We start from the raw sequence: 27,243 nt of genomic DNA on the forward strand, positions 1-27,243 counted from the left end.
CTACCTTATTACTCAAGGGCGATGGAATTCGATCTGTCCAATATGAATGCTATGTTTTTATAAGAATCATTGCTTAAAGTTCAATAAATTATATTATCAATACATTCTTTTCATGTTAATTCAATGTCAAAGTCATTTTTACTATATTATTATTAAAAATATATATATTTTGATTATTCTTAATTTAATTCACTAATAGATATTCAATATCCGATTGCTCGATTCGAATCCGATATAAAATCCGACGGAAAGGGAAAATCACATTGGATTTGGATATAACATTTTCACCCGACACCCGGTTCTTAAAATTTTCATTTCTCCTCTTCAACTCCCATCGGACCCGACCCTTCTCTTTCTCTGCTAAAGCTTCGTTTCTCGTCTCAGACAGACTGCAGGATACTCTGTCCCTCGCTTGCTTCATCAATAATCAATCTTGGATCCGTAAACGAAATTGACCTCTGAACGAACTCGGCTTCACTTCTCACTCTCACCAAACTCCTTTGGAGAATCTGTCCGGACTAGGGGATGGATTCTTCAGGGACAACGCTCATGGATCTCATCACAGCAGACCCCTCGTCGGTGCCTTCCGGCACCTCCGGCACCTCCGGCCCGTCCGCCAACACTTCTACCACCTCTTCAGTGGCGGCTCCGCCTTCCACACTCGGCAAACCGGCGGCACAAACAGATCGAAAGTCGAAGAGAAGCACTTTGATGCAGATCCATTCCGAAACCATTTCTGTCGCCAAAGCTTTGAATCCCGTCAAAACTAACATTATGCCCCAGAAGCAAAAGAAAAAGGTAACACGGACAAATTAATTCTTCTCTTCTATGTGAATTCATCTTCTAAGACTAACTTTAATAGAAATATTAACCAAGCCGGATCTCCTTGCAGCCGGTTTCGTATTCGCAACTGGCTAGGAGTATTCACGAGCTCGCTGCGGCATCTGACCAGGTAATTATCAGTTATTGTACGATTGATTACTCTCTCCCTCCAATCCTGCGGAATTATCTGGAAATTTGATTTGTCATTTTCTTGTCCTTTTTTTTTTATTACAGAAAAGCTCCCAGAAGCAATTAGTACATCATGTGTTCCCGAAGCTTGCGGTGTACAATTCAGTTGATCCTTCTTTGGCTCCATCTCTACTCATGGTATGCCCCTTTATGATTTACTACTTGCTTTTCCCTTTAGTTCGCAGTTTTTCCTGGTAATGAGTTTATCATAATCGTCCAGAGTAGGCATTGGTTGCGACCTTATAAAGCCAATTGATGCTCAATCCATCAAGTCTTCAAATAACCATTTTTTGTTTTCTTGGTCATTATCTTTAAATCTGACCGATAGCAAGATCAAACATTTTGGACCTAGTGGAATGAACCTAGGGCCTAGGACCACCGGCTGACTACACTCCCATCTGCTAACTGATTGTTTAAAATTTTGGACTTACTGAAATGAGGTGTTCATTCTAAAGTCAAAGATTTAGATTCTTCAGTGACATGCTCAGAAAACCAAGGTCCTTTCATTCATCCAAAACATATCTAATCACCACCTTGAAGTCCCCCTTTCTACTCTAGAGTATCCTAGGGAATACATCAAGAGCAATCACCTAAGAAGGGAAAACATCTCTACCCAAATAGAGGCACCATAGCCCATGGTTTAAAAACCAAAGTTTTAGTTATTTTGTTTCTTTGTACCTCAAACAAAATAAACTGAAACAGTGTCGTTTTTCCATTAAAAAATATATGTGAAATATTTTAGTGCGTAAAATATACTATGAAAAACGTTATAATCATTAAAAACCAAAAATAGTTTACCAAAATTTCTGTTATCTTGAAATCATGGTTTGAAGTTTTGGTTTCATTTGGCATTTCACAAAGTGCAAATGAGGAAACTTTGTAGATTTTGCTTAGAAATCAGGAAAATTTGAGAAAAATCAGAAAACACTTATTTTTGTTTATGAAACTCCAATAAATGTTAAAAGAGTACAAGTATACACTAAAATGATCAGCCCAGTGCACGAGGCTCCTGCCAATGTGGGGTCTGGGGGACAGATATGTGCAGCCTTACCCCTGCACATACAGAGAGGCTGTTTCCAAAGTACAACTATACACTCATTACCTAAAAAATAACAATCCACTATGTACAACAAACAGTAGAAGATTAAAGTTCTTAAGTAGGCATATCAAAAGGAACATTTGATTTATTATCACGAAAGGTTAGTATTCCTAAACCCAAATTCTTATATCTTGATTAATTTATTATATGAATTATTGCTATGGTTATTATATTAGTGTATAATTATTATAAGGATTTAATTATTTAACAAAAAATTATAAAAAATTTATGTTCTGAAAACTAAATTAGACCTCTGAAAGATAAAGACTGTTTGGGGGAATGAGGAAAAGGAAGATGAAGACTTTGACCCTAGCGGAGAGTAGATGTGGAAAAAGATCGTAAATGCAGCAGTTAAAGTGAACAAAGCTTTCAGTTTATTGTGTCACCAGCCCAATTCGTACAAGAGAAGACACAAGAAGACACAACAGAATTCTGGGGTGTATGACTGAATGAATCGACCCCACACCCCAATATATATATTAATGTATGTACAATTACATAAAAGCCCTTATAGGACTAAAGAAGATGAAAACAAATAATGTACAACATACAACTAGGACTATGATAATACAAGTACTACATTAGGACTCTTCACCAGTGATTTAAAAGGCACGCCTAGGCGCACAGGCGAGGCACATTTCAGGGTATGCGCCTCACCTAGGTCCTAGGTGCAGCCCTTTCAAATGTGCCTTGCGCCTCAGCCCAGGCGTGCGCCTCAGCTCCGAGAACCCCCTTTGGTAATGTTGTTCATTCATTCATCCTAATAAAGTGTCTTCGTAAAAAGCAATTAAAACTATAAAATCATTATTTTTGTGTGAAAACTAAGAATTTAAGACCTAAAGTGGACTTGTTTGGGCTTGCCTCGAGGGGCGTGGCACAAAGCCGGCTCGTAGAATCAAGAATGTAATATGTTTTACATTACATTAGCTATGTGAAGTACTACAATTGAGTGAAAAAAATAGAGGTTTTACATGCTTGAAAATGTTTTATATGTTTGATTTTATTTTTAAATTCTCATTTGAATATTCTTTACATCTTATGTTTATGTATTTTCATTTTAGATAATAGGTTTGTTAAAATATTATTTTAAAATTTTAGTTTATATTTTTTATTAATATTATGTTTAATATTTTTTTTTGATTTTTTGGCATTTTTTTTTTGAATTTTTTGACATTTTTCTTTGATTTTTTAGCATTTTTTAAATTTTTGCGCCTTGCATCAAAAAGGCGCGCGCCTCGCCTTGCGCCTTGCGCTTTTAAAACATTGCTCTTCACACTCCCCATCAAACTGATGCGAATTCATGAGTGTCTAGTTTGCTTACGAGAAATAAGTGTCTAGATCTTGTCATGGCCTTAGTAAAAATATCAACAATCTATATATCTGAGGCAACATATTGATAGGTTGATCATCAAGGGAGACTCAAAAATTGTGATAAAATAGTCGCAGAAAGGGGGAGGGGTGACTTGGCAGCTGAAGAATGAATTCCGAAGTTTTAAATGGTTGTCAAGGGACATGACAATCTAAGTGGGATGGGTGAGGAGATCAGCCAACAGTTTGACTGATGGCTTAGCAAAGCAAGGGGTTCAAAGAACACATGTTTTGGGCACATTTGTAGGTAGATGAAGACCAAGATAGTCAAATAGAGATTGAAGCCAAACAACCTCACTACACATAGATGGCATTGCCCTATACTCTACTTCTGTAGATGACTTGGAGATAGTTTGTTGTTTCTTGCATTTCTAGGAGATGAGGGAATCACCCATGAAGTCACACCACCCTGTAGTGGAACGTCGGGTGTCGGGGCATCTTGCCCAATCTGTATCAGCATAGGCCCTTAATTGGATAGGAGAGGATGAAGAGAAGAACAATCCCTATGATAAAGTACCATGAACATAGCAAATAATCCGATGGATATTAGTCAAATGAGGTTGTCGAGGGGTAGAAACAAATTGACTAACAACATGAACCGCTTGAGAAATATCAGGACGAATCATAGTAAGATATATAAGAGACCCCACAAGTTGTTGATTGAGGGAAGCATCCGTGAGTAAGGGACCTTTTGACTTAGCTTAACATTTAGATTATCAACCTGCTTATTATCAATAAGGCTTGCTCACTTGACATGATCAAATGCATACTTGTGTTGGCAAACAAAATATCCCTGATTACTTCTTTAGAGTTCAAGTCCTATGAAATAGGTAAGAGGACCCAAATCCTTCATGTGAAAGGAACTATGAAGTAGTGATTTTAGTTCTCGAGTTCCTTCATCATTTCTAGTCAATAACATGTCTTCCACATATAAGAGGAGAGTTGTGATACCCTGAGTCCTTTTTTGAACAAAGACAGAATGATTAGAAGCACTCTGACCATATCTAGTATCGACAATGACATCTTGGAATTTTTCAAATCAAATAACCATCAGAAGAAAAAGTCGGAAATAAGTTGATCAACTGAAACAAGGTTAGTAGTACTTGAGGGTTCAGGGTAGGTAGTGGTCATATGATTGGTGGCTCCGGAATCAATTATCCAAACAAGAGAACTCACTAGATAAGACAATAGTAGAAAATGTAGATTAGATAGCAGAGGATATCAGTTGTCGTATCTTTTCCTTATCCATAGAAGTAGAGGATTCACCTTTAGTGGTAGATGCATCAGTAGTCTGTCCATCAGTCACTTGATACGCTCGTGGCTGATTCTTCTTCATAGTTCCCTTGGATGGTTGAATACGGCAATCTGGAATAATATGACCATGCTGTTTACGATAGGTGAATACATTTTTCTTCTTACAATGAGAGGCAATGTGTCCAAATGTGGGACTCTTTAGTCATTTACTCACACGTGAATCCTAACAATCTCTTCCTCCCGTGCAAGTCTCTTCCACATTAGGTACTCAATACTCCCCCTTGAATGGAAACTGTTATCATGTCACCAAGTTTAACATGCACCAACCAAGAGCCCTTTGCTCATGACCATAGGGAGCCATCACCTAGCTGCTAGGTGCCAAATGGAGAGAGTCATCCATGGGTGGGCCAGGCCATGGGAATCACCAACCACTCAACTATGGGGGCACATTCCCATAGGTAGAATCATTATGGGAGATCAACCTCTCTTGTCAACTACTTGACGATGAGGAAACTGGCATGAGAGTCACCACATGCATCTACTTGTGTGTTGTGTGTTGTGTCCAGCCAAACCTTTGGCTTTGATACCATTGTTGTGCATTGAGGGGAGTCAACAAAACCGGGGAGCTTGCACACACGCATAAGATTTGTACACAAGAGTTGGACACCACCTTTAACCCAAAAGCTTAAACCATTAGGTTGTGGGCCAATCCTTGCATATAAGTCACTTGCATCTCTTTTCTTCTTCCAATGTGGGACTCTTCACTCTATACACTCACACATAACCCCAACACTATATGGACCTATGATGAAAACTTCATTTTCATGTGAATTGCAGATAACCCCTTCCTTCTTTTTCCTTCTTTTTGACCTGCATCAATTGGTTTTATTAAAGAGGTGTTTATTTGAGAACAATATGATGACTTTTGGCTACTTGATTTCATGTTGGAAATTTGTGATGGCTTTTCATAAGTATCTAGCATAAAATTAATTTCTACTCATCTTTCTTTGTAATCCCAATTCGATTTAGACTTAGTAAGATGTTGTTACTGTGAGTTTATACAGTTTGTCTTATTGGAACTATATCACTGTGCACTGTTTAGTGGTTTGGTTTCTACTTTCTGTTATGCTCTAACGTCTCAGAAATTTCTAACTGCTAGTTCTTATTGTTAATGCTTTTGTGTTTTTATTTTGTCATTTATCTGCTAGTGCAGAAATCCAAAAGAATGAGAGGTTGTTAACATGAAAATATCTATTCTACAGCTTAATCAGCAATGCGAGGACAGGAGTGTTCTACGCTATGTTTACTACTATTTAGCCAGGATTTTATCAGATAGTGGTTCTCAAGGTTTAAGTCCAGGTGGTGGGATCCCCACACCAAATTGGGATGCTCTTGCTGACATTGATGCCATTGGAGGGGTGACTAGAGCAGATGTTGTTCCTCGAATAATTAATCAACTTACTAAAGAGGCATCAAATGCTGATGTTGAATGTAAAGTAGTTCCTGCATTTGAATTGTGGCATATTTTTATTTATTTTATTTTTCATGCATTTATCCTATGCTGCAAACATAATTTACCTGCTTTTACTACTTTCTCATTTGGTTTATTTATCAGAATTAGATCTGTGGAGAGATGCTCTAGAAACAAGAGGTTTTAAGGTAAGTAGGACTAAAACACAATATGTCAAGTGTAGGAGTGGGATCAATGTCCAATTTCTTTTTTGATTGTTGTGGGATTAGGGTACAATTATGATAGGAGACCAAGAGATACCTCAATACAACCTTTTCTGTTACCATGGTTTGATAATTCAAAGTGAGGGAGAGATCAAGGAGGATAACACCTATAGAATTAGAACATGGTGAGCAAGATGGAACAGTGCGTTTGAAGTCCCACATGTTAAGATGGGAGACAGTAGACTAAGATGGTTTGGTCATGTAAAGATAAGACCACCTACAGCACTAGTAAGAAGTGACTTATTTTTTTCTTTTACTTTTTTTTTTTTGATAAGAAGTAACTTGTTGCAAAGTTGAAGGGCCTAGGAAGATGTCAAAATGGACATGACATGAAATAGTGAGAAATTATTTTAAGACCCAAAATTTAACAATGCATATGTTATGGGATAGAAATGACAAAAAATATCTTACTAGGTGGAAGAAGGTGAGGGAGCAAGGAAGAGGGACGGTTAGGAATTGGGATAATAAAGGGCAGAAATGCTGCATTAATTAGGAAATGGTTGTGAAGGTTTCCTAATGAGATAAGGTCACTGTGGCATTTGGTGATCAATGACGTTTATGGGCTGGACTCGAACAGATGAAATTTAGACTGTTAGAAATACTACCCTTAAGAGCCATGGAAAGTTATTTGGGTTATACTCCCTATCGTCTCACAACACATTTGATATGATGCTTTTTTGGGTACTTGGGTGAAGTTTAGGGAGGACCTATGGTGGGGAAGTCTCCTCTTTTTGCCAATCATTCCTAGAATTTATAGGCTATCAACCCTAAAACATAAGTACATGGCTTAGTTTGCAACTTCAAACAATAATGATCTTTATTGGAACTTGGGGTTGAGAAGGGGAGTGAAAGATTCAGAAAGCTCCAAGCTTATGCATTTGCTCGAAATGATAAAAGGAGGTATCTCTATTTCCTTGGGGGTGTGTGGATGAGAGTGTTTGGGGTCCTGACACCAATGGAGTTTTCTCGTGTCTCCTTTTTTTATAAGCTTGAACCAAAAATTGTACTACACCGATTCCCAGATAAAGCATTGTAAACTGGTTCAGTAATCCCAAAAGTATTCTGTCGGGAGGCAGCCGATCAGGTTATTAACACATGTGAAAGAGTCCAAAGGAAGTTGAAAGCCTGGTTTCTATCTTCTCATGTTTGTGTTTTGTGTCTGAGTGGTGAAGACGCCACTCATCTTCTTGTGACTTGCTAATATGCTTCTCAGGTATGGACAATTTTCACTTATCTTCAGGAGTATTTGGACAACACCTGCAAGCCAAAAACAGCCCATATTTGTTCCCGGTTCTCCGTTCTCCTTGTCAAGAAGAAAGATGGCTCTTTGAGGTTTTGTGTAGACTATAGCAAGGTTTAAAATGTTGATGTCAGTGTAAATGTTGGTCATCCAAATATAAGAAACATGTCGGGAATATCGTAAAATATCGTATGGAAATATTGTAAAAATTATAGACATGGTGAAAACATTGTAAAATATGCAAAATATAGAATGATATGTTATGAAATGATAAAAAAGCATAGGCACACCTTTTTAAATTATTATCTTGTTCCAAATCATTAAACAAAGCTAAGAAACTAAGGTTATAGACGAAAGAATACATTCTAAAGTTGCTCTATAAACCTTAAGATTCAAAGTTTCATGATAATATGAATTAAAGCATAATTTAAACTTAAAAACCTAGAGACATGAAAAGGTTCCGAGCTGCCACGAAATGGAGAGGGGAGCTACAGGTCGAAGCCAAAATGTTTAAGTTTGAGGACTGCAGAAACAACGGGATGTGATCATTGAAGACCAGAGAAGAGAGGAAGGCAACAGTATTCCTCATTGGTGACGCAACAGAATGGTTGAAAGGATTCCTAGATGGAGCAATTTATTCTGTCAAGAAGGAAGGTTGGAAGAGTCGACTAGCATTCAATAGGAAGAGCTATTCAGCTGAACTAAAACGAAATGGAAAAGGATGGTTTGTTGTAGCCACAGAATGGTTCGCTAATGGTAAAAGGCAGATGCTCTGCATCCCGGAGGGGAAGGAAAACAGAGGCTGGAAATTTTTACATCGAAGCTCCAAGAATATCTGGTCAACACTGAAGCACATTTCACAGTCAAGAAGGGGAAGTTGGAAGGAGATACAGAGGAAAGTGGGGAAAAAAAGAAGGTGGAAAATCTAGAGGATGAGACGAAACAGAAAGAAGACACAAAGGATGATGAAGATGTAAAGTTTTCTGCAAGCAACAGAACTCTGAAGTTGTGGGTGGAAGGCTTTAAAGACAACCTGCAAAATTTCTGGGTGCTGACAGCACAGCGGAAGATACAAGATTGGCAAAGCCTAGGAGAAGAAGTGAAAGGAGTCTTGAAGGTCATAGGAGATGTAAAGGTTTTCCCGTTTGATGACAAAAAAGCCCTGATTGACTTTCAACAAAAACCTAAGGAGGCTGAAGCGATATCTCTAGAAACATCGCAGGGTTTAGTGCTAGCTGGGTGGTGGTCTCCCAGTTGTAACGGAAAGTTGGTAGAGCCACTAAGCCATATAAACTTGAGGATTCTAGGGCTGCCGTTTCACCTCTGGTCAGAGGATATCCTCATTAAAATATCTAAACTGTGCGGGGGAGAAATGGAATCATATAGTTTCTCAGACCTCTGGGCAGCTAAGGTGCAACTGGTAGGAGCAGCACCAGAGTCGATCCCACGTCTAATAGAGATCTGTTAATGTCGACTGTGTAGGGGTAATTTTGTCTTTATGCTTTTGTTTAAGTTGCTGATGTGTAAAGTTATGTTGGTACTTGTGTCCCTCACTTAAGTAGGGGCAAAGGTGTCCTTTCCTGATTAATAGAAATATAAAATAGATCTGGCCGAATGGAGAGAGACTGATTTTCTCTCTTGTTCGAACCAAACCTTTCTCCCTCTCTATTCTCTTCTCTTTCTCTTATTTCTACTGTTACCATTCTAACAGAATTCAAAGGCAGGTTGGATTCTAATATGGTATCAGAGCCTAACTAAGCAAACCGAAACTGCCCAGAATTCTGTTCTTCATGCGCCCAGTCTAGGGTTTTCTCTTGTTTTCTTCGCCATCAGTTGGAGATAAGGGAAGGGGTTGAAAAGGAGTGATTGCCCTCTTCCTTTGGAGGTTTCTATGCCTCCAGTCGTGCAGTTAGTGGTTGGTTGCTGTGGTTTGTAGGAAGCCCTCCCCTAATCGATGAAGAGAAGAGGGCTGATTCGTGTGATGCAGTGGGTGTTGAGTATAGTCTGATTTTCTGGTGATTAGGTAAGAGGTTTTTATGCAGTTTTTTATTGTGAATCAAATGATGAGTATGTTTCAGATCGTATGGTGGGAATTCAGGTTGTAGTATGTTAGGGTTTATGCAAATTTCAGTGTGATTTGAAGGGGGAGTGATCCTCAAACAGTGTGGTGAGTTTTCAGGTAGTCATGTGGTAGGGTTGTGGTGTAGAGAGTGCAGTGTTCAGCAATAACAAGTGCTGAGAACAGTGTGGTTTAGTGTGCAGTGTGCAGAATTCAGCAATGGGAGACAATAGTGACAGTAAAACTAGTGTGATGGTCCCTACTGACTACCTGAATGTTTAGATGACCTCTATTAAGCTGAATGGAGAAAATTATGTACCTTGGGCAAAATCTGTAGAAGTCTTTCTTAAGGCAAAGAAGAAAGTGAAACACATAAGGGAGGAAAAACCCTCTACTGACTCTCATGAGTATGATGACTGGGAACAGGAAGATGCACAGATTATCACATGGTTATGGAACATTATGAAACCCTAGATTAGTATGAATTTCATGTTTCTTGATACTGCCAAGGAAGTGTGGGACCATGCTAAGAAGTTGTACTCGGGTCTAGACAACACAACTAGAGTATATCAGCTGTATTAGGAATACTTTAATTTGCAACAGGGTAATCAAAGTCTTGAGGAATGCTATGCTAGTATGAGAAACATTCATAATGAGTTGAATGTGTATCACCACCTCCTTCTCTTCCCCTTCCAGTTGCGGATTCCGTTCCACTCGTTCTAGCTGTGACCAAAACAGAAAGATGACTCAATGAAGGAACAAGAGACTTCAAAACTTTCAGCGAAGGATGACCGAATCGATAGTGCCACTAGAGAGGAGAAAGAGATGAATGGAGAGCTATTGACGTACTTCCACCACCGTCAAGATAATACAATCCACTAGCTTCATGCCCTCCACCAGTTTTCATCCCCGTCTTGAGATCTTGAAAAACACACGAAGAAGGGTAAAAAGTAATAGAGCAATTAAGAGACTTGGTCAACTTACTAACTGGCATAAGGTTAAATGGAAATTTAGGGACATACAAAACTGAGGATAAGGGTAAAGGGTCCATGTTAACATTACCAACACCACAAATAGAGGATGTGGAACCATTAGCAAGGGTAATAGATTGTGATGTTGGGCAATGAGAGAGGGAAGAAAACATACCTGGAGTTCCAGTCATGTGATCGGAGGCTCCAGAGTCAATAATACAGGGATTGGGTGTGGATGCTAGACAAGCCATACCTGAGTGTGCTAGAGTGGCTGTGTTCTGTTGAGATGTGGCTTGGACAAAACTCTCATACTCATCACGAGGGACACTCATCATCTCCTTCCCGGAAACATCTGTGGATGTAGGGAGCATCTGATCAGCTGAATGGCTCTCCTGTCTGAAGCTGCTATCACTGGTCATGGCATGATTGGCCTAAGTTGAAGGTGAACCATGCAAATCATAGCAATAATTAATGGTATCCATCCACACCATAGTGTGTACATCTCCTCGGACCTGAACTACATCCTTTGCCACAGACTCCCCCTGAATCTCAACCTCCAGTACGACCCCCACCATGGTTATACGTAGGTCCACCACCACCACTACGACCATATACCGGTCCACTACTACCACTACGACTAGATTGAGCTCCGCGAGCTCCACCTCTAACACCACGGCCCCTTGATACTGCAAAGGCTGATCTATTGGAAACACTAGAGTTCTCGGTAGATCCAATAAAAATCCTCCTAAGTCGAGCAAACACCTCTTCTAAGGAAGGGAGAGATGATCCTCCTAGTATCTGTGCCCGCACTGGTTCATATTCAGACTTCAGCCCCACAAAAAATTGGGTCACATCTAGTTGTTTTCTTTGTTGTTGCTGAATTTTAACATCAGAGGTGAGGGGGTCTATATGGGGCAACCACCGGGGTTTGTTGCTCAGGGGGAGGATGGTAAGGTGTGCCGACTAAAGAAGGCCATTTATGGACTTACAAAGTCTCATCGAGCATGGTTTGGTAGGTTCAGTGAAATGGTAAAGAAGTTTGGTATGAAACAGTGCCAGGTTGACCTTTAAGTCTTCAGTCATGACTCTCAAGCTGGAAAGATCCTATTGGTGGTGTATGTAGATGATATTGTTATTACTGGGAATGATAAAGTGGGGATTGATAGGTTGAAAACCTTTCTGTAGGAACACTTTCAGACAAAGGACCTTGGTAAACTAAAGTATTTTTTGGGGATAGAAGTAGCAATGTCTAAGCATGGTATTAACTTGTGTCAAAGGAAATATGTTTTTGGTTTGTTTGAAGAAACAGGATTGTTAGGTGCTAAACCAGCTGAAACACCTATGAAAGCAAACACTAAGCTGAGCAATGATATGAGTGAAGAGTTTGAAGACCCTGGCAGGTACCGGCGGCTAGTAGGTAAACTGAACTACCTAGCCATTACTCAGCCAGACAATTCATTTGCGGTTAGTGTGGTAAGTCAGTTCATGCAAAAACCTCGGGTTCCACATTGGGATGCAGTTCTAAGGATTGTGAGGTATTTAAAGGGGCTTCTGGTTGTGGTATGATATATAGAAGTGGAGGAAAACTTAAAATAGAAGGATATACTGATGCTGATTGGGCTAGTTCTATATCTGATAGGAGATCCACTACAGGCTATTGTACTTTTCTTGGGGGTAATTTGGTGACATGGAAAAGTAAGAAATAGACAGTTGTGGCAAGAAGCAGTGCAGAGGCAGAATATAGAGCTATGACACATACTACTTGTGAATTAGTGTGGCTGAGGAACCTTCTACAGGAGATGGGATACACTATTGACACTCCAATGAAGCTCTACTATGACAATCAGGTTGCAGTCCATATCTCTTCTAATCCAGTGTTTCATGAGAGAACCATGCACATAGAGGTTGACTGTCACTTTGTGAGAGAGAAGGTGCTGAGTGGAGTGATCGATACTGCATATGTTAACACAGGAAACCAATGGGTAGACTTGTTTACCAAAGGGTTGAGTCGGGGAAGAGTGGACTACATATGTAACAAGCTAGGACTATATGATATATACTCACCAGCTTGAGGGGGAGTGTTAAATGTCGACTGTGTAGGGGTAATTTTGTCTTTATGCTTATGTTTAAGTTGTTGATGTGTAAGTTATGTTAGTACTTGTGTTCGTCACTTAAGTAGGGGCAAAGGTGTCCTTTCCTGATTAATAGAATGCTCCTTGCAACTTCCACAATGTATATCAAAAAGAATGCTCCTTGCAATTTCCACAACGTGTCTGTTTTTCTTCTCTGCTACTCCATTTTGTTGTGGAGTGCGGGCACAAGAACTTTGATGAACAACCCCAAACTTCTCAAGATAGGAGGTAAGGTCTTTCTCAAAATATTCCTTAGCATTGTCTGACCAGAATATTTTGATGTGGGTATTAAACTAAGTATGTGTTCATGGAACTATTGCACAAGTTTAGGCACTTCAGCCCAAGAGCACATAAAGTAAATCTAAGTATATTGTGAAAAATCATCAATAAAAAGGATGAAATATCTATAACCACCCATACATGGTAATGGTAAGGCCCCTACACGTCATAGTGAACAATATTGAAAGGAATAGTTGATCTTTTATTACTTGAAGGATAAGTTTTCTTACAATGCTTAGAGAACTCACAAGATTCACAATGAAGACTTGACAAATGAATTCCTTTAGATAACTCTGGAAACAACTGACTCAATGAAGAAAAAGACAAATGACCCAAACGTTTATGACATAACATAATACGACTAGTGGGCTTTGAAACAAATGCAATTCTCTTAGGTTGTACTCGGCTTTGCTCAGGCATGTCTAACAGATAGATCCCATTTGCCTCATGGCCACTCTCAATCACCATCTGAGATTCCATGTCATGAAAAATACAATATGAAGGAAAAAAAGTCACACTGCAATTCAGGGATTTAGTCAAATTACTAACTAAAAGCAAATTGGTATTAAGTTTAGGTACATGAAGAACAGATGATAAGGTTAGGGCGTTAGAGGTCTTAATGTCTCCCTTTACTGTGATGGGGGCAAGAGAGCCATCGGCAAGGGATATCTTATCCTGGCCAGAAAGAAGTTGGTAAGAGGTGAATAACTGTGAAACATTGGTCATATGGTCAGAAGCACCATAATCTATTATCCAAGGGGTTTTATGAGTACCTGAGATAGAAGCATGATGTGCAGTGGCCCGAATACCTAAGTGAGCATATGCAGAGGAAGGAATAGTCTCTAAAGGAGCTGTAGTAGTGGACTCAAAGTGACTGATGATTCAACCATACTTCTTATATTCAGCCCTAGTGGCTGCAAGCTGTTCTCCCACTGACTTCTCTCCACCCTATCCTTGTTCACTTTGTGGAGAGGTGGCTACATTTGCATTTCCACCTTTTCCAGTTTCGACCCTTTTTCCACCATTTTCTTTCTTGAATCTGGCAGGAATGAGCTTTTGATGCAGCTTCCAACATATGTTTTTAGTGTGTTTAGGCTTCTTGCAGTATTCATAGATAATATCTTTCTTTCCAGTGTTAACCTTCAGCTTCATCCCAGCATTAGCATAATGATCAACTTGCGGCTCAACAGATTGAACCTGTCTTCTACTCTCCTCACTGCTTGCTATAGCATAGGCTCGAGGCAAAGTCACCTCATCCTTTGCTAAAACATTCTGCCTCACAATATCATACTCCGAGTTGAGTCCAGTGAGGAACTCAAAGACCCGAATTCTCTCCACCAACCTCCTATATATTTTTGCATCTTATGTGCAACCTCAAACAACAGTCTCCATTAGATCAATCTCTTGCCAAAGAGATTTCAGCATAGAGAAGTAGACTGCTAAGGGCTTCTCCCCTTGTTTAAGATTATTCACATCATGCTTCAATTTGTAGGCCCGAGCAACATTAAGTTTTTGGGAATAGGTCTCAGTGGCACTATTCCACACTTCTTTTGCAGTTTCCATCCACAGATAATGTTGACTAATGTGTGGTTGCATAGAATTCACTAACCAACCCACTACTGTGTAGTTTTCCTACATCCACCTTTCATAGGCAAGATCATCCTCCCCCGGTTTCTTCTTGCTCCTATTAATGTAACCCCATTTTCCTCTACTATAGACATGTATCTTAATAGATTGAGACCAGTTAAATAGTCGGTCCCATGACTCCCATCTAACTTCACAGTAGTCACAACCCCAAAAAGATTCTCCACTAACCCCCCATGTCCAAACCCAGAATCTCTGGAATATTTGGTCTCTCCTCTAGTTTGCTCCAATGAGTAAACGGATGCAAACAAAAATCAAATTAGGGCTTTACTAGGCTACATTTATTGTTCTAAGCAAAGAACAACCTTTCAACCCCCAAAATTAGGGTTTCATAGGACCTGGTGGGATGGGAAGAAAGAGAAAAACTTCAACCGCTCCTTCTAGAGGTTCCGGAACTCAATCCAACCAAAACTGTGCCTAATAGAAATTAAAAGACTTACCTTTGATCCCCAAGTGCCTGGTTCAAATAGTCTCTACAACCTGTAACAAGATTTCTCCAGTTATCTAGGGTTTTCAGGAAAAATCTCCAAGAACCTGCCTTGGGCTTCAACTAAGGATGAAAAACCTCTACAAAACTCTCCAAAAACCTTTTTAACTGGGCTGCATAAGTAGCTGATTGATCAACTGATCAGTTCTCCATACACTGTATGGGCAAAGAAAGGAGAAAAAAAGTCGAAAGTGAGAACCTGCTCTGATACCAAGTTGAAAATTACACTTGCAGTAATTCAGATAATACAAGAAAAGAAGGAAGAGCGAAAGAGGAAGAAGAGGAAAGATGTTTCAGCAATAGGTTGTGGAAGAAGAAAAGAAGGGAAGAGAGAAAAGAAGAACCCGAACCTCCCTCTCTAGCCCCCTTTCATCACTTTTATTAACTTAATTCTAAACCTAAGTACAATTACTTGGATGCCCTTAATGGGGCGGCCAGCACTAAAGAAATAATTAAAGAAAACAAAAGAAGGCCCATAACTAACAAACATAACTTTTAAACACTACTTAAAAGAAATAAAGAACACTAAGGCCCATTCGGCCCATTCTCATTACAAAAACATATTGCATTCCTGATTCTACGAGCTGTCTTTGTACCACACTCCTTGAGGCAAGCCCAAACAAGTCCATGTTAGGGTTTTAAATTCTTAATTCTCACATGAAAATGATGATTTTATAACTTTAATTGCCTTTTAAGAAGATATTTTATTAAAATGAGTGAATGAACATCATTATCAAATACTGGGTTCTTGGAGCGTGGTTGGGGGTCCAGGGGTGCAGCCCCAAACCCAGCCACAAGGTTTAAAAAAAGCAAAAGGGCGCATGCCTGGTGCGCCTTTTGAAGGGATTGTGCTTAGGACCTAGGCGAGGCGCATACCCTAAAATGCACCTCGCTTGTGTGCCTAGGTGCGCTTTTTAAATCACTGGGACAGGGTTCCTCTTGAGGGAGGGGCAGTTGTTGAGAACCAGTAGAGCCATCAGCCAGCAGGCAATGGATACTTACCAGGCCCATGCTGAGGCGCAGAATGGAAGTAACCCTCAGCTTGCAGCATCCCCAGACCTACGCCCCCATTCACTATGTTTATACCAGAAGGAAACATCAGCTTAAGTAGTTGTGATCTATGTGTGTCAACTGAGTTAATTACATCTGGAAGAGTGGGAAAGATGAATTGTAATGGGGGGATAAATAAGGGAAATGAGGGAAAGCACGGCAGGCAGTTCGACAGTATCCTCTTGTTTTCTTCTTCTTCTTCTCCCTCTTTGTGTAGGAGGTAGAACCCCCTCGAAGAGGTTCCTGTGTTGGGAAGTATCAAGTTATAGATCAGCAAAGGCAAATAGAATGGGCAGCACCTACATATGGAGGATTGAAACTCAATTTTGATGGGGTAGCCTTGGCAACCTAGGGATGCCAGGACTTGAGGGAGTAGTTAGATATGGTAACAACAACATTTTCCCTAGGTATTCAAATCCAAATGGACATGGGAACTCCCTTAAATCGGAACTTCTTGCCTTCATTCAAGGTCTAAAGCTGGTCTCTATGCAAGGATGAATGGATATAACAATAGTAGAGGGAGATTGTCAAAAACTCATATCATAGATGAGAGCTGAGGAGAACATTCCCTGGGTACAGGTTATTGGTGAGGAAGGCATAAACACTGGCAATACCTTGAATAGCTTATGCAACTGCAACTGGGTGCTCAGGACTGCTAATGTACTGGCTGATACCTTAGCAAAAGTAGGGGTTACAAGGGAGAACCTTTTGTGGGAATACCTAAGCTGGGTTTGAATGTGTAAAGCTCTTTTATTTGTTTGATTTTTGCTGGCAAGAGCAACATTGTATCCCTTACTTACCACTAGGGGTGCAACATGGATGGGCTCGGGTTGGACTTTTGTCAAAATTTGAATGGGCCAGGCCTGAAGGTCTTAGCCCAAATCAGTGTAAAATGATAATTCGGGCCAACCCAAGTTGTACCCCTTGTTATCACTAATAATTTTGGGTAGTAGGTATTTATTTTATTTCAATTACTACAATCTGTTTGTTTTTGATAAAAAGAAGAGGATATGACACTGAACAAAGTGGAATAGTAGAACAAGTAACAGACTTATCAAGGGCCTGGACTGAAATAGCGCATTCATCGAGAGAAAAAGACAGTTTGTATTGGAGTGGAAACCCCCAACAGGTAATAAAGTAAAAACTAAACTCCAATGGGAGTTCCCTTGGAAACCCGGGTATGGCTGGAATAGGAGGGGTCATCAGAAACTCAGAGAGGAGGATAGTGGCAATGTTTTCAGGGCCAGTTGGTTTGGGAAACTCTTTGAAGGCTGAAATGTTGGCTCTTTTGCAAGGTCTTGGACTAGCTAAACAGCTTGGTTTTAGAATGATTGAGGTGGAAGGAGACTCACAAGTAATCATTTCATGGGCAAAATCTTAACAGGCATATCTCTTGGACCCTACAGCACACGCTAAGAGAAGTGGAAAATCTAGCAAGAGAATTACAGGTTGAATTCAAATGGATTAAGAGTGCAAATGGGTTAGCTGACTCCTTAGCAAAACAAGGAGTTATGAGGCAACTATTGTTTTGGGCATCCATGTAACTTAGGTTATAAAGGGATTGACCCTACAAACAATCAAGTTGTATTAATCATTCTTACTCTTAATTTAATAAAATAAATTTACTTTTTTTCTGATAAAAAGAGTGGAATGGTAGAACAGGATTCATGTAGTTGACCCCATAAAGTTGGGACAAGGCTTTGTTGAGTTAGGTTGAATGGTAATGTTATTAGATGATGTTAAATAACTATAGTCTGCAGCTTCTACTATGTAAATGGGCACACATTCTTTTTGATATCTTTGAGGATGCCATTAGTATGAAACTTTCCTGTACAATCTGGCATTTGTTATGAAAATGAATTCTTAGTTTCTTACTTGTAACTAACACTTTGTTTTCTCTGGAAAATTCATCCTCTTTTCCATTCTTTGTTAATAACACTTCTAAATTGGAATCTGGGTTTTCAAGTTATAAAGCATGTTTTGTTGTTCCGAGCTGAAAAATGCATTGTGCTGACTAGTTCACTATTATTTCTGGCAAATGAACTGCTGTATTTGAAAAAATTATCTTCTGAGAAATGCAGTCATGATTGTGTCAAATATTATGTTCTCTTTGACCAGTGGTTGAAGCTTGTGTGTGTTTTGGTACATTTCTATTGACATGGTTTAGTGCTTAGCTTTTGTTTATCGCTCTTTTGAAGTTCATGCACGAAGACTTGCTGCCTTGAAGGCCCTTACCTTTGCTCCATCAAGCAACAATGAAATTTTGGCCAAATTGTTTGAAATTGTATTTGGCATTCTTGATAAGGTTAGTCCTTTCTTGCATTTAGTGAATGGAATCTAAGTTTAAGAAATACTATTTCTTTACATAGTTTGACAAATATTGCTACATTTTTGTTTTTATTTTTGTTACTACCTACTGGTTGAAGTGACCTTGCTAAACCAAGACTTGTGCATTTTTTCCCCTCAATTTCAGGTAGCTGATACAAAACAAAAACGTAAGAAAGGCATGTTTGGTGGCAAGGGTGGAGACAAAGAGGTAATCATATTAATAATAGTTATGAACTAAGGCCATTACCAATGTTGATCCTAGCTATCTGGGGTTTTGGGAATAGTTATAAACAAAGTTGAATAAATTTTTCAATTTGGTCAAGCGGGGCTTAACTGTTGTTTCTCTTTTTGCTTCTTTTCTGGTATTGATATAAAAAAGCCCTTATGGATGTCCATTTCTTTTTATTGGCATCACTTGAACTAATTCGGAACAAAAAGGAGAGGGAAAGTAGAAGGAGAAAATAAAATAGAAACTTGTGGTGGAGTGGGGCTTAACCGTTGTTTCTCTTTTTGCTTCTTTTCTGGTACTGATATAAAAAAGCCCTTATAGATGTCCATTGCTTTTTATTGGCATTGCATGAACTAATTTGAAACAAAAAGGAGAGGGAAAGTAGGAGAAAATAAAATAGAAACTTGCAGTAAAGATTCATGTAATGTGCATCAAGGGGCCGCACAGGGGAAATTGCTCTTCTTAGTCAGTTAAGTGAAGAAATAATTGTTCCAATTTACAATGTGTTGAAATCTTAGTTTAGGGTGTTCCTGGCCCAGGGGTATTCTTGTAATGTTTCATGATCGGTTATGCAGTATCTAGTTGGCTGTAGAGAGTTTCTGCTGGAGGTTATTGCTTCCTACAGTTCCTGATTATCTGCTTTGTATGATTGTCCTTTGTTTTTGATCTATTTCTAGTTTCTGTTGCTTATAAAAGAAGTAGAAGTCTCAACACTCAAAAATAGGGATGCTGCAAACTGTTAACCTAGACGGTCGAAACAATAAAAGAGCACAAGAAGAATAAAGGGTGTCAGAAGAGTAATCAGCTCCCACCTGAAAGTCTCCTTTATATTATAAAATATGTACAATTACAAGTATGCCCTCACAGGTCTGTAGGAAAAGAAATAAAGAATAAAAGGATATTGTACAACAGGAACTACAGTGATATAGTAATATATTACATTAAGCCTTAAAATCTCCACACAAACATCTCTACAGTTCCCCTCAGGTTGGGTGTAGATATTAATCATACCCAACCTAACTTGTGTAAATCAGTCTCTACCTTATTTTTTGCAACATGTTTAATGAAAATATCAGCTAGCTGCATGCCGATGCCAGAAGCAATGTTAGGTGAACAAACTTCATCAGAGGCCACCTTTTCTCTAATAAAATGCTGTTCAACTCTTATATGCTTTGTCTTGTCATGTTGAATTGGATTAGGTGCTATGTTAATTACAACCTGATTATCACAGTACAACCTCTATGGCTGTTCCAAATCAATCCTAAGCTCATCAAGTAGATATCTAATTCATAGCATCTCTGATACACCATGTGCAATGTCTTTATACTTAGCCTCAACACTAGAATAAGCAATAGATTGTTTCTTATTCTTCCAGTAAACAAGGTTTCCACTAACAAGAGTACAGAGCTTGATGCAAACCTCCGTTTAGTAATGAACTTGCTCAGTTTGTATTGGTGTTTGCTTCCACCTTCATGTGTTGGCATGGTGTACTAGCTAACAACATTAGTTACATATGAAATATCTAGCCTGGTCATGCATAAATACAACTTACCAACTAGTCTCTGATATCCTATAACATCGTAAAGTGCTTCTCCATTCATAGCACAGATCTTGTGATTTTGATCAACAGGAGTCTTTGTTGGGTTAATTCTTAACTTCGCTGTCTTCGTTGGAACACAAAAATCCCATGTTTTGACCTCGCAACCTTAAAACCTAGGAATTAACACAAGTCTACTCGTTTGTTTATATCAAATTTATGATGCAAGAACTGCTTGAATTGATTTATCTCATCAGAATTTTTACCGTTAACAACAATATCATCAACATGGACAGTAAGAGAAATTGACAATACCTCTCCCCTTAATAATTAAGGTATAACCTAAGATTGAGAATTGCCAAACCTTTGTAATGCATTTTTGAACCTGTGAAACCAAGAAATAGGAGATTATTTAAACCCATGTAAATACTTCTTCAATTGGCATACATTCCCTTCACTTTTACTATAACAAAAAGCTTGGTGGGAGAGTCTGTTGAGAAAAGCATTCTTTGCATCTAATTGGAATAAAGGCCAGGATTAGGAAGTTGCAAGACATAAAAGCATTAGAATTCATCTTTGCAATAGGGGCAAATGTCTCCAATAATCCACTCCATATGTTTGTTTATATACCTTGGCAACAAGCCTAGCCTTGCATTTCTCTAAGTGCCATCTGCCTTATGCTTAACTATAAATACTTGTTTACATCCCACGAGCTCCTTCCCTGCTGGTAAATCAACTATGTCCCAAGTTTGATTCTTAAGTAAAGCACCAATATTAGCTTACATAGCATTCTTCTATTCAGGTCTGGAGGGAGCTTCAATGACGTTCCTAGGAATAGGCAAAGAAGAGATAGAAGCAAGAAAATCCCTATATGATGGAGATAAAGTGATAAGGCAAGTACTAGGAAATACAATGGGCTGTACAAAAATGGTGTTTTTCCTTATAAAGCGTAATAGGAAAATTAGTGCCATTAACCATGGGAGGCAAAGAGGGAAGAGTCTAGGATCTTAGAGTCAATTGAGACCTGCAATTCTGAATTTTATTTTTTTTTGTTTTTCTTTTCCTCAATGCTAAAGTTAATGGCTTTTTTGACCTCTTAAACTTAGTATGGATTTTTAAAATAATTTGATTTTTTAAGATGATTAAAGCTATTCTTACTTTCTTAGTGACACCAACAAACTAGAAAAAAGTCAAAAAACTCAAATCAACTAAAGCACCCAAAAATTATTAAATTGCCTTTGGTGCAACAGTTCGGATAAACTTTATTCCTTCTTTCATGGTTTCTTTTTCTCTCTCCATGTTTGCATCATTACCTCTAATAAGAGTTAAAATGCTGGTATTGGTGGAAACATCAGTCATCCAAATATGGGAAATGTCTTGGAAATGTTGTATGGAAATATTGCAAATATCAGACATGAAACATTGTGAAATATGCTAAAATATGGAATGATATTTTATGAAATGATAAAAGAAACATAGGTATTAGGTGCATCCTTTTAAATTATTATTTTGTTCCAAATCATCAAATAAAGCTAAGAATTACATGTAAACTACCAAAAAGAAAAAAGAAAAAGAAAACTCGTTCTATCATGTAGTTTACAGGACAACTTCACAACATATTATCATTATCATAGTTATGCTGTCAATTAGCAGACCTCATGTAGGTGGGATAAGGCATGGAGGATGTTGACAATAGTTATGCTGTCAATTATGCAGTTAAACTATAATTTTTCAAGCTCTGATTTAACAGAATCAGAATTATGATTGGTTTATGTGTTTGTACAGTCTATTATTCGAAGTAATTTGCAATATGCTGCCCTTAGTGCTTTGAGGAGACTTCCTTTAGATCCAGGAAACCCTGCATTTCTCCACCGTGCGGTTCAGGGGTAAATTGTTCTATCTGTCTCTCTATATCTTTTTTAATGAAAGTATCTTTCTACAGTTTCATACTTGATTACATATTAAATTGAGTACTTATATTGCTGTTTTTTTTTGGTTTGTGTAAATGTAGCAATCTTAAGAACTATGTGATATAGTGTGGAATTTATACAACTCTGTCTTCCTACATCTTTATTACAATTTACAATATCTTAAAGAGAGAGGATCTAACCATATCGACCCTTTCCATGGGAAAATGAGTTGACAACTATTCAATAGCGTCATGCAATGTCTTAAGACTAGGACAAGACTAGATGGTCAAACTGGTCAACCCGGGAATTGGAGGGCATTTCAGTTTTTAAGAACCCCGGTTTTTATTTTTTTGAAAAACTGGTAGAACCGGTCAAAACCAGGTAAAATTGTTGAAAGCTGGACGGGTTTAAACGACCCAACTGATTTCATGACCTGCCTGAGTCACTAAATGGTTGCAAATTTTAAAATGTTATTAGAGGGATTCGAACTTGGGTTCTTGTAATTAAATTAATTAGCCTTCAACCATCAACCCATCTTTGGAAATGCTTGCCCTTTGCAATCTGTTGGGCAGTATGGAAGGAGCAAAACTGTACAGTTTTTGAATTCAAATCTGATTCAAGTAGAAACTGTCATTAGTAAGGTGGAATGGACCTTGAAGAGATGGGATTGTATTTCGAGGCTTTTGAGGGAACTCCAACCGATTATTCCACTGACAATTGGATCTCTATTATTTTTTGATTTCTTGTATAGTGAGCTGAATGTAAATGCTTCTGTGCTAGGCACTCTTTTGAATATGTTGAGGGTCCTTGCCCTTGTATGGTTATTTTAATACAATTATCTTTACCACTTATCAAAAAAAAAATTTTTGTTGATTAAAAAGTGTAAAATACAAGAACCATAACTTTGTCCCTATCTATATACTAATGTCAAATCTAACCCTAAATGGCTAACCATTAGTTAGAGAGTGAGAATTTTTTAGAAGCAAAAAAGAATTGAAGAAAACTGGGCCAATGCAGTGGGGTTGAGTTAGTGTAGGCTACATTGATTTCGTTTAGGGTTGACCTCAACCCGAACTAACCCAGCTTGACTAGACGTATGGATTTGGATATAGGTATATTGGTCATGGATCTTGGTTTAGATATAGGTAGGAGTGCAATTTGGACAGGCTCAACTGGAGCATGGACTGACCTAATCCAAAATTTTATGTGGTCTGAGCTTTGACTCTCACTCCTTGGGCTGGTCTGGAGCCTAGAACCCTGGGTTAGTGTAGGCTACATTGATTTCATTTAGGGTTGACCTCAACCCGAACTAACCCAGCTTGACTAGACGTATGGACTTGGATATAGGTATATTGGTCATGGATCTTGGTTTAGATATAGGTAGGAGTGCAATTTGGACAGGCTCAACTGGAGCATGGACTGATCATGGACTGATCTAATCCAAAATTTTATGTGGTCTGAGCTTTGACTCTCACTCCTTGGGCTGGTCTGGAGCCTAGAACCCTGGGTTATTTCACCTCTTGGGCTGGGCCTGGCCTGGCCTAGCCCTTGGGTAGCCTGAGCCCAGATAGAGAGCAGTCTGATCCCAACCCATGACCAACCCAATCAATTGCCTCCTTGTTTCAATTGTCCAATATTCTTAATTGCTGATTGTTGATGCCCAAACAGAAGAGGAAACAGGGGTGTGGAAAGAGTGGTCATTATCATTTTTTTTGAAGAGTAAAAGTAAAAATTTATTAATAAAATAAAAGAAAAATAGGATACAACCCAAACAGGGGTGTTAAGATAACATCTGAATCACAAACCACAACAGGATTACAACAGCACAAAAGCTAACAAAGAGAAACAGTGCACCCCCCACTTCAAAAAAGTGTCTAATCTTCAGGTTCAAACGCCTCGTCACATCCGTCATCGTCCTCGTCCCAGACTTTTTCTTCTTTTCGTCACAACTTCTCACTCTCTTCCCTTTTACTCTTTTCAAAAGCTTCGGAAGCTCTTCTAGAGAACTCTTCACCTCCCCAAAAGAAAAGCCCTAGACTCTTGCCGATTCTAACCTCCCTGTCCACCAAACTCTTAAGCTCCACTGCATCCCCCTCCTTAACTTTATCAGCTTGTTGAGACAAATCGAAACTACTCTCACCAGCTTGACTTCCTTTGCTGGGGTCGACGTTATCCCCTGGCCCTGGCTTAACTTCTAGACCTACCTTTGCTGGGGTCAACATTACCGCCCCTTCTGCAGCTTGATGCTCCATCCCCCTCCTTTCATCACCCTTCTTTTCGTCCAAAACTTTTAATCTCTTCCTCTTGTCGACTCTTTTATATTTATTGGAGGGTCCTGCCCCAATCAATCCATCTTTTAGCCTTGAGAAAACCTTCGAAACATGGACAAAATGAAGCTTGTTTGTCTCTCTAGCTTTCTTCACCCCTTCTAAAGGTACAGTCTACAGTGTCTCCTTCCTTGTCCACTTCTTCTCCAACCTAAGTGGATTCCAATCCTACCAACTGCTGTTTCCAACTGGTGGAAAACCTCACACTCCAAAGATGAGTCAAATTTGTCAACTTGTCCAGAGCCTCTTTCGTGCCCTCAACACAGCAAGAATCAATCACTCTTGTTGTCATCCCCTTCACTGCCAGACATACCTAACATTCCTTTGTTGCCCTCCCCTTCCCACCTTACTGAGTTCTTCACCGTTTCCCTAGAATTCATCTCCCTCCCTTCATCTGGACTTCTGAAAAAAAAGCCCCTTGGTTCTCCATCTCCAAACTCCATTGCTGTGACAAGATGGAAGAGAAGGAAGAAATGGAAGAAAGCTCGACTTCGAAATCACCAAAATAAAGAAACTTACCTGTTTGCTGGTCAGAAACTTGACTTCTCCTTCTTCCCTCCAACACAATGTTTCTTTAGGCCAGAACTTTCAATGTGACTTCCGTGCTGATCTATCTCCTCAAGAACCTTACGACCAGTCCCCTTCCCAAAATTTTCAGACTGAAATGCACACCCAACTCTTCAACTCTGCTTAAACATTCTCTTTTTCAAGACTCCCAAACTGAAACAAAGTGTCTTCGAAATCTCCCCAGCCTTGTTGATGAGAATGGCTTTCAAAACTCGATCCTCGGTCAGACCTTCATCTCCTTTACCACCCTGAGTTGCCTATTGGTCTTCTGAAATTACAGATTCTTCTTTCTCTTTCAACTCTTCCCCCACTCTATCCTTATTTTTTCCTTCCATGTGTTCCAAGGAGATAGCCTCTCCCCTAATTTCACTGTCTTTTGAGAGGTTAACTCCATCGCCTCACTTAAATTTATGCTCTCCTCACCATTCAAAATAGCATGGGCCCCACCACTTTTAATGTTTCTTGGGACTTTATTCTCACTATTATTAAAGCGACCCAAGGAAAAGTCCCCAACTGCTTCAATAATATTTTTATTTCCAAAAGTACCCTCATATTTTTGGGTAGTCAAGAAAGAACATGTCTAGAAAATGAATGTGGCAGAAATGAAGTTATCCATAGGAACCTAGGAGAAGCTCCAATAGGTGATAAAATGAGTGTAGACTAAGATGTTTGGGCAAGTGCATAGAAGACCACCAACTGCACCAATTAGAAGCAGCGATTTATTACATATTGAAGGGGCTAGAAGAACTCGGGGTAGACCAAAAAGGACATGGATAGAAGTAGTAAGACATGATTTAAGCACTAATAAATTTAACAGTGAATATGACTTTAAATAGAATGGATTGGCAAAACAGGATTCATGTAGCTGGCCCCATATAGTTGGGATAAGGCATGGATGATGATGATGATGATTCCTATATTGTGCCTCCCAGTTTTGTGCATCATGTTTTTCATGGTATCTGTTTAAATCTGTTGAATGATTCCATCATTTCTTCTGTTGAGAATCTTGAGATGTATGTTTTATCATGTTATGCTTAGAATTGTTTCTTATACTTGTTTCCATTCTGTTTTGGCATCTATATTACAGTTTTATTATCCTGATGGATTAATTATTATTGTGATGTAATTAATATATTGAAATTATGACATTCTTATTACTACAGTGTTTCATTTTCTGATTCTGTTGCTGTACGGTATTCCCTTGAAATTATTTCGGAGTTGGCTACAAAAGACCCTTATTCTGTTGCAATGGCAATTGGTGAGTTTATCAGTGTAAATGTTAGTTCTTTTTTTATTCTAAGCCTTTTGACATCACTGGTACACTTAACTTAATCAAGTATATGTGCATGTATAGAATCACTTTCTTATTTCATCATGTGCACATCCTTATTCACACTGTGGATGCAATATCTATGTTTGTGATGCAATGTTTATACCCACACCATGCATATTGATTAAAAGTGATTTAAATAACTTTCTATTAACACCCCCTTGTGCACCCCCTGATGCAGGAGCTGAAGAGTCAAAATTGGAATTTTATGATATTTTATGTATTTCTGTATTTTTGGACAGTAGGGGTATTTTTGTCAATTTTTAATTTTCTGTGGGGTCTAATGATAGGGTTTATTTTGTCTAGTTATAGTTTGTTTATGTTTAAAATTTCAGAGCCATTGCATAAGTAGGATTAGAGTTATTGAGTCTTCTTTGAATTGAAATAAGATATGACAGCTTAGTTTGAGTCCTACTAGGATTATTGAGTCTAACAGTTTGACTCTTAAGACTATTATGAGTCTAACAGTTTGACTCCTAGGATTATTATGGGTTTAGAGCCTATAAATATATATGGACGTTTTACACAAAGGCAATGAAGTATATTGAGTTTTCTTCAGCTTATGCTAGCTATGGTGAGTGATTCCCATGCCCTAGAGTGATTCTAGGCACCCTGTGAGTGATTCCAGGTATTTTCCCTCTTCTTTCCCTCCCTATTTTCTCTTTTATTCCTTCAAGAATCCATTAC

At 38.8% G+C, this 27,243-nt stretch overlaps 1 protein-coding gene across 2 annotated transcripts in view; it reads left to right on the top strand.

Annotated features, from left to right (window-relative positions):
• The first annotated feature begins 334 nt into the window (after positions 1-334).
• Positions 335-27,243, top strand: part of LOC104588833 (uncharacterized) — a 115,804-nt gene continuing 88,895 nt past the window's right edge. For both annotated transcript variants that reach the window (XM_088896063.1, XM_088896064.1), the window contains exons 1-8: positions 335-798; positions 893-952; positions 1,057-1,149; positions 5,995-6,223; positions 18,527-18,633; positions 18,802-18,864; positions 22,208-22,308; positions 26,390-26,484. In XM_088896063.1, the coding sequence (XP_088752189.1) occupies positions 526-798; positions 893-952; positions 1,057-1,149; positions 5,995-6,223; positions 18,527-18,633; positions 18,802-18,864; positions 22,208-22,308; positions 26,390-26,484 (1,021 nt within the window). In that variant the 5' untranslated portion in view covers positions 335-525. The remainder of the gene's footprint in view (positions 799-892; positions 953-1,056; positions 1,150-5,994; positions 6,224-18,526; positions 18,634-18,801; positions 18,865-22,207; positions 22,309-26,389; positions 26,485-27,243) is intronic.

The sequence above is a fragment of the Nelumbo nucifera genome, chromosome 1, assembly GCF_055504915.1.
Source record: "Nelumbo nucifera cultivar China Antique chromosome 1, China Antique-T2T, whole genome shotgun sequence".
In the NCBI taxonomy this organism is placed as follows: Eukaryota; Viridiplantae; Streptophyta; class Magnoliopsida; order Proteales; family Nelumbonaceae; genus Nelumbo; species Nelumbo nucifera.